At 45.0% G+C, this 12251-nt stretch overlaps 1 protein-coding gene across 1 annotated transcript in view; it reads left to right on the top strand.

The window, feature by feature from the left end:
• Positions 1–12251, top strand: part of LOC126481006 (B-cell receptor CD22-like) — a 113633-nt gene that overhangs the window by 81532 nt on the left and 19850 nt on the right. The window contains exon 8 of the mRNA XM_050104460.1: positions 10784–11061. Within this exon, the coding sequence (XP_049960417.1) occupies positions 10784–11061 (278 nt within the window). The remainder of the gene's footprint in view (positions 1–10783; positions 11062–12251) is intronic.

Genomic DNA, 12251 nt, shown 5'->3' with positions numbered 1-12251 from the left:
GTTAGTGGGTGGCTGCCAATCTGGGTACCTATCATTTTCTCCTGATAGACATTTCAGTTGGTGTGGGAGTAGTTTTGCGTAATTTTTGGACGAATATTTTTATTCTGAGTGCGGTTGGAGCGGCTGGGAACGGTGTTGTGTGTAAGAGGTGATGAGTTGAACCAGTAGGTGCCGCTTCCTATTAGATCGATGACTGCTGCTGTGATGCGTCGAAGGATTGTGGGAGATGCTGACAAGTCCAGTTGTGTTACTTCAGGATGGGCGTGCTGCGAGACTAGAACCGTGCACATTGGAGGAATAAGTGGTAAACAAATGCTCCACCTCAGTTCAGCAGAGGATGTGCTGCGTCTGTTAATACCAGCGGAAATAAGCGTCTGGAAAAATACATGTGAGCAGAAGAAAATCGTAGGGGATGGACATTTTGGGGTCGGATACATTTTGTCAAGCAGGATATTGTTAGCGTTTTGAAGAAGCGGCTGAAATGAGGTGTATCGTGGAGGTGTTGTACAGGGGTTGTGGCCAATCAGTGATATTTTTCTGGTCATTAACAGCAGTTGCATATAAGGCCTGGAAAGGGGATTATATGTGCTATGTAGGATGTATGATTACAACAGTTGGCTGATGACAACGATTTGATTTTGAAATGGTTCAAGTGGCTCTAAGCACTATAGGACTTAACATCTGAGGTCATCAGTCCCATAGGCTTAGAACTACTTAAACTTAACTAACCTAAGGACATCACACACATCCATGCCCGAGGCAGGATTCGAACCTGCGACCGTAGCAGCAGCACGGTTCCGGAGTGAAGCTCCTAGAACCGCTCGGCCACAGCGGCCGGCTTTGATTTTGAAATACATCTGATCGCATATGGCTATAGCACAACAAATCTTTGAGCTGACAACTGGTTGCAACATGTATGACTGTAATCTCTCCTGCACATTATATTAAAATAGCAAACTGAGGCATAAGTATACGATTAAGGCACAGTGACTCACAGAAGAAGACAACAAAATGAGTGCAAGTGACCAATGTTAAATGTATTACGACAAATATTTCAGTTTACAATTACAGCAACCTCGCAACGAATGGTAACTTTTCATTGTGAATCACGAAACACCTTTGAAAACAACCAGAGATAAATATTCTGACCCGACCTCTACACAAGAGGACATACGTGAGAAGTACTTAAATTAACTTGACACATCGAAATCTTTACACGCCGTTGAGGCAACTGGCCCACTAAACTTTACAGAATAAAATGGTGGCATCCTGAGATCAACATCATACACCAAACCAAAAACATGACACTCGTCTGTAGCACTTAAAACACATAGCAAGCATTCGACAACCCGCACTTTCCAGTAATTTTAACAATCGGGAATGAACAAGAATGGAGCTTGACGTGGCATAAGAAGCATAAAAGAAAACGCCATAAGAGCTACACTGATCAACAGAACAACATTGCTCACTCAAATGATACACATCTTGAAGCCTCAGTTGAGCCCGAATTTAACAGCCCTGGGTCCGGTACTGCACACACAACAACGAGAAAATGGCAAGTGACTCAACAGTGTTCGACCGGGCTGAAGTGGAGTAGGCATCATATTGGAAGGAAATTTGGCTAGAGGCTGTGTGGTCGTTGGAAGGGGTTAATATTTTGGAGGACGATGGTTGGGAATCTGAGGATATCTCCAGTAGTGTGTGGCAGGTAGAGAGATTTATTCGGGTGAAATGGGTTGTCAGCGTACGAAGTGTCACAGTTAATACAGGATCGATAAATGAGGATTTGGCTTTTAGTTTGGTGGAAAAGGCAGGGTGGAAATAAATGATTTTTCCTTTGTGGTGTCGCACGGTCACGCAGTATGTTTTTAACGAAATTTCCGTCAACTGTTTGTAAATTATTTCTAATTTATTTTACAAAACTGTGATTTCGGCTTTATAGCCAGTCTCAAGTGCAAGTTGGATTGCAAAATTAATAAATCGTACAAATCTTACAATGCAGGGTACAACATGAGGTAGTAACGTTGTTAAATTTGTGTTGAGTTTTGATTCCTCATATTACGCCTGCCACTGTATGCTCAGTACGTTTTATTAATTTCAAGATCAAATTGCTCTTGAGAGTGGCATTGAAGTCGAAATTGTGTGACATAAATGAGCAGTAATTTACAGCAAAATAGCGGAAAATGCCGACAAAATGGGAATCGTTGCGGGTTGAAAGGAAAGCGAATTTGCGACACTGTTTCAGAAAATATGAGGCTTTGCAGGAGACACAAAACGGTGAATTTCTGCAGTCCGTAATGAGATCGCCGCTATAGAGAGGCAATTTGGGACTGGTGGAGGGAATCTGAAGTTTCAGCTATGTGATGGCACTCTTTCTGTAAGTCAGATGCCCCTCGGTTACAACGTGATTAGTGGCGAAAACTGGCTCAGTGATAACAGGTATAACGAAGAGAGTCCTCGACATTTGTCTCTTGTTTCTTTCTTTATTGTTACTTCGTCCCCATTGCCCCACATGGTTAGGGCTGGCTGGCAGTGGTAGAACATTCCTTTCTTCAGCCAAGAGCTTTAAAAACATAAACAAAGACAAAAGGAATATTATCGAAAGGTTAAAAGTATACACATGGCTTTAAAAAATGCATAAAGCAAAAATTTTTTTTGGCATTTACATAAACCATTGAGACTGCTGATTTTATTTGTAACAGGAATTAATATCGAAAGACGAAAAGATAAAGAGCGAAATTACATCCATCCGAATCACATTACAGCAGTCGTGACGTTGTTCTGAAAGACAGCACTGCAGTTCCACTTAAAAGCTGAAGGACTTGCAATGGGAGAAAAGGATTTGAGGAGGGCAAAGGGCGTTCTATAAGGATGAAAGGTGCAGGTAGAAAAACATAGGGGTGTTTTAGGTAGCAACTACGTAGATGAAGGTAATGCTTCTGTGGATGGTGGGAACTGTAGAGGAAGACGGAATAAAAAATAGTTCAAATGGCTCTGAGCACTATGGAATTTAACTTCTGAGGTCATCAGTCCCCTAGAACTTAGAACTACTTAAACCTAACTAACCTAAGGACATCACACACATCCATGCCCGAGGCAGGATTCTTACCTGCGACCGTAGCGGTCGCGCGGTTCCAGACTGCAGCGCCTAGAACCGCTCGGCCACTCAGGCCGGCGAAGACGGAATACTTCCCGCTTATAGTTGAGGACATAAGTTGAAAATTTCTTCTTTCAGATGAAAAGGCTTGCCCGGGAGAGGAAACCATGTCGGGTCACATCAGACCAGTAAGAGGCCTCCCACAAAAAATTAAAAAAAAGGTGAGAACACAGGATGTGTGGGGTAGTCTGGGATGTGAGCGCGACTTTCATTGTCAGCAAGAAGCGTGTGTAGGGCTAAGGACGGAGGGATATGTTTGTAAAGGCCCCAGCAGCCTACTGAGATTGGAAACAACTAAGCTTTAAGAATGTAGGGATGTAAGTGTGGCTAAAAAAGAATGGAAGTATTCTTTTAGGACCTGAACAGGACAAGTGTTGCGCTTTTCGTGAAATACTTCTGTTTATGGTATGTTGTCAAAGTAGCGAAAACTTGGAATTCGGGGTAGGAGATTGGTATTTATGCATTCATGAGTTTTGGGAAATAGGGAGTACTTAAAATGAAGGTCATCATGAATGAAGAAGATGTCAAACAGATACGATGCAAACTAGTGATCTTTGTTCAGGTTGTCACGTAAGGGATGGTTGTTATGGCGGAGTGGGTACTCAGGCACGAGGTTACAGACAGAGGGGCGACGCAATGCATTCAGAAATTTGGAGGAGGTAATGGGGAGTGTAGCACAGACTCGAGTGCATGTTGGGTGGCAGTGGCAGTACTGGAGGCAGTTTATTTGCAGTAAATAATTTCTTGATCTGACTCTGTATTTGCCAGTGGAGTATGAAGGGTTCCTGGCCATGCGTCAATGGGTAGGATTTGTATAACGGACGGATTCCACGAAGGAGAAGTGTGGGGTGACATGGCATATGATCTCGGTAGAAATGTGGGCGATTATAATATCTGGAAAGGTCTGCTTAAGGAAGGACGTGACATGAGGGATACAATCAAATTGCTGGGATGTTTGTGGGTAGCTTCCAGTCTGGGTATCTATGGATTCCCAGTAGGCAATCCAACCGCTGCGGGAGTAGACTTGGCTGAACTATCAGAAGTTTGGATGAGGTGCATGAGGAACAGGTAATGTTCAGGAAGGGGGGAGGGGAGGTGCAAAAGGATCGAGAACTGCTGCACAGAGGCGTTCAAGGAGGTTGGGAGAAACTAAGGTGAAGTATGGAAAGGTGTGAATGTTAAGGTCAGCGCCAATAACGTCGATGGAAAAGGTATGGTCGATGTGGATGAGAATAGTGGTGATTGAGTGACGATGCAGCAGGCAGATTGCGGCTTTGGTACCGGTTTACGTTTTGAAGAAAAAAAAATGGAAATAAGCGTTTGGGGTCATTGGCCGGGACGCCCCTTACGGGGCAGGTCCGGCCGCCTTGGAGCAGGTCTTATTACATTCGACGCCACATTGGGCGACCTGCGCGCCGTTGGGGATGAAATGATGATGAAGTCAACACAATCCCAGTCCCTGAGGGTAGGAAATCCCCGACCCAGCCAGGAATCGAACCCGGGCCTGTAGGGCGGCAATCAAACACGGTGACCACTCAGCTATTGGGGCGACTTTGCAGAACAGGGTAACGTTAAGTTGTTTAGTGGAAGTCTCAGAAGGCTGGTGTAGGATAGAAAGAGATTCGGATATTGTTACATTGTTGGAGGAAGATCTTATTCACTGAAGAGTCAAAGAAACTGGTACACCTGCCTAATACCATATATGGTCCCCATGAGCAGGCAGAAGTGATGCAACACGAAGTGGCATGGACTCGACTAATATCTGAAGTACTGCTGGAGGGAACTGACACCATGAATCCTGCAAGGCTGTCGATAAATCCTTAAGAGTACTAGGGGGTGGAGATCTCTTCTGAACAGAACGTTGCAAGGCATCCCATATATGCTCAATTATGTTCATGTTTGGGGAGACTGGTGGACAGCGGAAGTGTTTAAAATTCAAAAGAGTGTTCCTGGAGCCACTCTGCAGCAATTCTGGGTGTATGGAGTGTCACATTGTCGTGCTGGAATTGCTCGGAATGCACAATGGACATGAATGTATGCAAGAAGCTTACGTACGTGCGGTCTAAGGCGCTGCAGTCATGGTCTGTGCGGCTGGTCCCGGCGGAGGTTCGTGTCCTCCCTCGGGCATGGGTGTGTGTGTTTGTCCTTAGGATAATTTAGATTTACTGTGTAAGCTTAGGGACTGATGACCTTAGCAGTTAAGTCCCATAAGATTTCACACACATTTGAACATTTCGTACGTACGTGTCACTGTCATAATCGTGTCTAGACGTATCAGGGGTCCAACAGCACACGCCCCGCCAACTTGAACAGTCCGCTGGTGACATGGAGTGTCCATAGATTCATGAGACTGTCTCCATACCCATACACGTCCACCCGCTCGATACAATTTGAAACGACACTCGTCCGATCAGGCAACGTGTTTCCAGTCATCAACAGTCCAATGTGAGTGTTGAAGGCACAGGCGATGCTTAAAGTTTTGTATCGTGCTATCATCAAGGGTACACGAGTGGGTCTTCGGCTCAGAAAACCCACATCGATGAAGTTTTGAATGGTTCGCACGCTGACACTTGTTGGTGGCACAGCATTGAAATCTGCAGAAATTTGCGGAAGAGTTGCACTTTTGTCACGTTGAACGATTCTCTTCAGTTTTCCATGGCTCCGTTCTTGCAGTATCTTTTTCCGGCCGCAGCGATGACGGAGATCTGATGATTTACCGGATTCCGACATTCATGGTAAAGTCGTGAAATGATCGTACGGGGAATAGCCCCACTTCATCGTTACCTCGGTGATGCTGTGTCCCATTGCTCGTGCGGCGACTACGACACCACGTTCAAATTCGCTTACCAATTTTGTTAACCTGTCGTTGTAGCAGCAGTAACCCATCTAACAACTGCGCCAGACTCTTGCTGTCTCATACAGGCGTTGCCGATCGCAGCGCCGTATTCTGCCTGTTTACATATCTGTATTTGAATACACATGCCCATGCCAGTTTCTTTCGCGCTTCATTGTAGATTTTATGCTGAGGGGGGGTAAGTATAAACTTGTGTTTATTTGTTTGATACGAATCCGACACTTATGGTCATCGCAAGAAAAATCCTTCGGATTCACAAACTGTAAATGTGTAACGTCGTTATTACAGTATACATTCATGGAAATAATAAAGATGATATCTGCTAGAAATAGTAGGAACATGCTGAATTATAAAACTTCATTAATATAGCTAAAATCACATTTATGCGTCACGTGTACATGAAACGACATATATAGCCCACATTGTAGGTGCGATCCACCGGCACCAAATGTACCCACTATTAACGTTCCACCCCTTAGTCTACCGATCGAGAGAGAGTGGTAGAATGTATATGAAACCTACAAACACAACGAACGTATCAGTCATTCCAAATCTTCAGTAAAATCTTACCTCAATAAAATACCACATTATACACTGAGATTGCCTAAGTTATAGGATAGCGATAAACACCGATACAATTGGCGGTAGTATTGCGCAATCAAGGTATAAAAGGGCACTGCATTGGCGGAGCTATCATTTGTACTCACGTGATTTATGTGAAAAGTTTCTCACGTGATTGCTGCCGCACGACAGGAATTAACAGACTTTGAACTCGGAATGGTAGGTAGAGCTAGATACGTAGGTCATTCCATTTCGGAAATCATTATCGAATTTAGTATTAAGACATCCACAGTGTCAAGAGAGTGCCGAGAATGCCAAATTTTAGGCATTACCTTCCACTATTGTCAATGCAGTGGACGATTGCCTCTATTAACGACCAAGAGCAGTGACTTCTGCGCAGAGCTGTCAGTGCTAACAGGCAAGAAACACTGCATGAAATAACCGCCAAAATCAAAGTGGGAAGTACGAAGAACGCATCTGTTCCGGCAGTGTGGAGAAATTTTGTGCAAAAGGGGTATGGCAGCAGACGACCGACGCTAGTGCCGTTGTAAACAGCGCCGACATCCCCTTCAGCGCCTCTCCTGGGTTCCCGACGATATCGGTTGGACCCTGGGCGAGTCGAAAACCGTGGTTTGGTCAGATGAGTCCCCATTTCATTTGGTAAGAGCTAATGGTACGGTTCGAGTGCGGTGCAGACCACACGATGGAAGTAAGTTGTCAACAAGTCAATGTGCAAGCTGTTGGTGGCTCCATAGTGGTGTGGTCTGTGTTTACATGGAACTGACTAGGATCTCTGGTCCATCTGGACCCATCATTGAGTGGAAATGATTATATTTAGCTACTTGGAGACCATTTGCATCCACTCATGGACAACGTGTTCCCAGACTATGAGGGAATTTTTATGGACGACATTGCGGCGTGTCACTGGCCACAGTTCTTTGCGATTGGTTTGAAGAACGTTGTGGACAATTCGAGCGAATGATTTGGCCACCCAGAACGCCTGACACTAATCCAGTCGAACATTTATCGGACGTAATCGAAGGGTCAGTTCGTGCACGAATTTCTGCACCGGCATCACATTCGCTATTAGGGACTTCCATAGAGGCATGGCTCAGAATTTGTGCATGGGAGTTCCAACGACTCGAGACCATGCCTTGTGGTGTTGCTGCACTACGCTGGCAAAAGGACGTAAGACCCGATATTAAGAGGTATCCCATGACTTTTGTCTCCTCAGTGTATTCAACCTAAATAATTAAGGTACCACCTAAAGAAAAGTAAACTGAATATCTAATTATATAGTAAACGGTTTGGTCACGCATACAGTAACGTAAAGGCGGTACTACAAACATATAACTGTAGATAATTAAGATAGTAACCCAACTGACATAAACAGTATTTGGGTTTAATTTCGATAGATTAATTAATATTTCGCAATATTTACATCATATAGAAATGATTACACGTACCCAATAATGATTGGGGGGGGGGGGGGGGGGGGGGCTCGTGGTCGTGCGGTAGCGTTCTCGCTTCGCGCGCACGGGTTCCCGGGTTCGATTCCCGGCGGGGTCAGGGATTTTCTCTGCCTCGTGATGACTGGGTGCTGTGTGATGTCCTTAGGTTAGTTAGGTTTAAGTAGTTCTAAGTTCTAGGGGACTGATGACCTCAGATGTTGTCCCGTAGCGCTCAGAGCCATTTGAACCACATAGTTTCTACCTCACATTACTGCTGTACTTACTAAGACTGCAGGTTCGGTATAAATATGATGATGCAAGAGAGTGACACAAACTTCGGCCGAACTTCGAGGTTTGTAGCACACATTCTACTGTCGCTTCTGCTCGACTCCAGTAGGCTCGACTTTGAAAATTGTGCCCCTACCTCTACCCCCCCCCCCCCTCCCCCGCTTTTCCTGCTGTCCCATTTCTGTAGGATCAATTTAAATATACTCGACGGGACCGAACTCAGGTCGTTCTAACTGAATCACCACCTAACTGGCTGGAAACTTGATCTTCTTCCCTTACTGCTGCCTTTGAGAAAGAGAGTGACATTTGTTTAGTATATAACAGTTTAACTTTGAGGTATTTTTGATGAGCCTCTCTGATAAATTACTTTTCTGTTTTACTGTACAGTAGTTTGTTGCGCGAGAAGTTTTCCGTACCTCACTGTGTATCAGATGAACAAAAGACGCGTATAGCTATAGACGTAATAAACGCTTGTTTTTTAAACGTATGTTTCCAATAATGCTCGTTAGTACATTACATCCTGATAATTGTTGGTTCATTACAGGCAGTTTACATTTGTATTCGAACGCACATGCCGTAACAGAACTCTGAAAGGGGTTCTGTCTTAGTCCGACGCCAGTTAGCATAGGTGTTTGGAAAAAAGAAGGATAAGAGAAAAACCTGTAAGAATATTATTTACTCTGCTAAGTTATCAAGTGACATTCCAACTCTTACATCACAAGGAAGCGACAGTATGTAGTACACTACTGGCCATTAAAATTGCTACACAAGAAGAAATGCAGATGATAAATGCGTATTCTTTGGGAAAATATATTATATTAGGACTGACATGTGATTACATTTTCACGCAATTAGGGTGCATAGATCCTGAGAAATCAGTACCCAGAACAACCACCTCTGGCCGTAATAATGGCCTTGATACGCCTGGGCATTGAGTCAAGCAGAGCTTGGATGGCGTGTACAGGTACGGCTGCCCATACAGCTTCAACACGATACCGCAGTTCATCAAGAGTAGTGACTGGCGTATTGTGACGAGCCTGTTGCTCGACCACCATTGACCAGACGTTTTAAGTTGGTGAGAGATCTGGAGAATGTGCTGGCCAGGGCAACAGTCGAACATTTTCTGTATCCAGAAAGGCCTGTACAGGACCTGCAACATGCGGTCGTGCATTATCCTGCCAAAATGTAGGGTTTCGCTGGGATCGAATGAAGGGTAGAGCCACGGGTCGTAACACATCTGAAATGAAACGGCCATTGTTCAAAGTGCCGTCAGTGTGAACAAGAGGTGACGTGTAACCAATGGCACCCCGTACCACCACGTCGGGTGATACGCCAGTATGGCAATGACGAACACACGCTTCCAATGTGTGTTCACCGGGATGTCGCCAAACACGGTTGCGACCATCATGATGCTGTAAACAGAACCTGGATTCATCCGAAAAAATGACGCCTGGTCATTCGTGCGCCCAGGTTCGTCGTTGAAAAAAAGAAAAAAAAAGGTTCAAATGGCTCTGAGCATTATGGGACTTAACATCTATGGTCATCAGTCCCCTAGAACTTAGAACTACTTGAACCTAACTAACCCAAGGACATCACACAACACCCAGTCATCACCAGGCAGAGAAAATCCCTGACCCCGTCGGGAATCGAACCCGGGAACCCGTGCGCGGGAAGCGAGAACGCTACCGCACGACCACGAGCTGCGGACTCCGTCGCTGAGTACACCATCGCGGGCGCTCCTGTCTGTCATGCAGCGTCAATGGTAACCGCAGCCATGGTCTCCGAGCTGTTAGTCCATGCTGCTGCAAACGTCGTCGAACTGTTCGTGCAGATGGTTGTTGTCTTGCAAACGTCGCCATCTGTTGACTCAGGGATCGAGACGTGGCTGCACGATCCGTTACAGCCATGCGGTTAAGATACCTGTCATCTCGACTGCTAGTGATACGAGACCGTTGGGATCCAGCACGGCTTTCCATATTACCCTCCTGAACCCACCCATTCCATATTCTGCTAAGTCATTGGATCTCGACCAACGCGAGCAGCAATGTCGCAATACGATAAACCGCAATCGCCATAGGCTGTAGTTCGACCTCTTATCAAAGTCGGAAACGTGATGGTACGCATTTCTCCTCCTTACACGAGGCATCACAACACCGTTTCACCAGGCAACGCTGGTCAACTGCTGTTTGTGTATGAGAAATCGGTTGGAAACTTTCCTCATGTCGGCACGTTGTAGGTGTCACCACCGGCGCCAACCTTGTGTGAATGCTCTGAAAAGCTAATCATTTGCATATCACAGCATCTTCTTCCTGTCGGTTAAATTTCGTGTCCATAACATCTTCGTGGTGTAGCAATTTTATTGGGGAGTAGTGAAGTAAGGTATAGCCTGTAGACTATAATCAGTTATTTTCTTGAACTGATGCGATCTGACGTAAACAATGCCGTTGTGATAAGTCACTTTTGCTCTCACAGGAGGGCCGAAAGCTCCGTCCAACTGCTCCGTTGTGAACGAGAAGAGGGACGTTTTCGCGGTGCGGTGCCCAACCGAAACTGACCGTGGATTCCGCCAGAGCTACCAGATCGAGATCTACGACCTCTACACAGGCTACTTGCTGCTCAACAAGACGCAGCTGTCGCCAGTCTTCCTGCTGGGCGGCATCGAACAGAATCGACAAGTCACGATCCGCATTGCAGCTGTCAGCCCCAGGGGTCGCAGTGAATGGACCAGGATAAACATCGTCGGAGGCTCGGTAAGTGGCCGAAGCTTTTAGAGTCATGCTCTACGTGGTAAGGCCCATACGTACGATTTTTGGGAGGTAGCATCGAACGTCCGACAGTTTACACACTGATGTTTCACTGTAGGAATGTCATTTCATTGCGTGAAGTAAATCAGGCGGTAATAACACAAGAGTTTTTTGTTCCCGCACCGATGACGATGTAGCACCATCGTAATTCTTACTTACACCTCGTCGAAAATATCTATATTAAATACGTTTGTTTTTATATCAAGGTGAACTAATACCATGTTCTTTTACTAGTTTGAAAACAAATCTTTCAGTAGGTACACACTCCAGAGTAAGATGTCGTCACGTCAATACATGACGAGGCGTATAAGACGGGCCACACAAATACACGGTCCACTTATCGTAACACTTTCAGACCCACTCTCTACAACTGTGTACAATAATACTTAGCTGTATTAGTTGCATCAGACATATTTTTCCTCGGTGGGATCGCCACGTAAAATCTGTGAATATTCGAACTTTTCATCGTCCACAAGTGCTCCCACGTGTTATTCATCACTGTAATACTAATAAGTGAACGTAGCATTGCACAGCGGTTCGTGACCGAAAGAATTCACGAAAATTGTTGGTTAGTTATACTCCACCGTGTACCTGAACTTTATTATTATTATATCGCACGGTAATTATTGAATTATTAGTTTATTTATTAAGACAGTGAACGATTCAAGATTATTTATCGTGGTCCATAAAAATAGGAGAAATGTACAAATATGTACTGAAAGCGGGCACATATATTTGAATAAATAATGCATCTAAAATCATTAAAAAGTCATCCAAGAGCTTTAAAAAATTTATCCTTCCTCTTTAATAAATTCAGGTCTGAAAGGGTTAATGTGACCACCTCCTGCGTTTGACGTCAAAATGCAATAACCACCCTCAGACAGTAGATGGAAGTCGGGCGGGGTAGCCGAGCGGTTCTAGGCTCTACAGTCTGGAACCGCGTGACGCTACGGTCGCAGGTTCGAATCCTGCCTCGGGCATGGATGTGTGTGATGTCCTTAGGTTAGTTAGGTTTCAGTAGTTCTAAGTGTAGGCGACTGATGACCTTAGAAGTTAAGTCCCATAGTGCTCAGAGCCATTTGAACCATTTTGAACAGCAGATGGCCGCACAAGCATGTGGGCGGGATTCAGTAAGC

The sequence above is a fragment of the Schistocerca serialis genome, chromosome 5 (assembly GCF_023864345.2).
Source record: "Schistocerca serialis cubense isolate TAMUIC-IGC-003099 chromosome 5, iqSchSeri2.2, whole genome shotgun sequence".
NCBI lineage: Eukaryota > Metazoa > Arthropoda > Insecta > Orthoptera > Acrididae > Schistocerca > Schistocerca serialis.
This window is presented reverse-complemented; position numbering and strand designations above follow the sequence as displayed.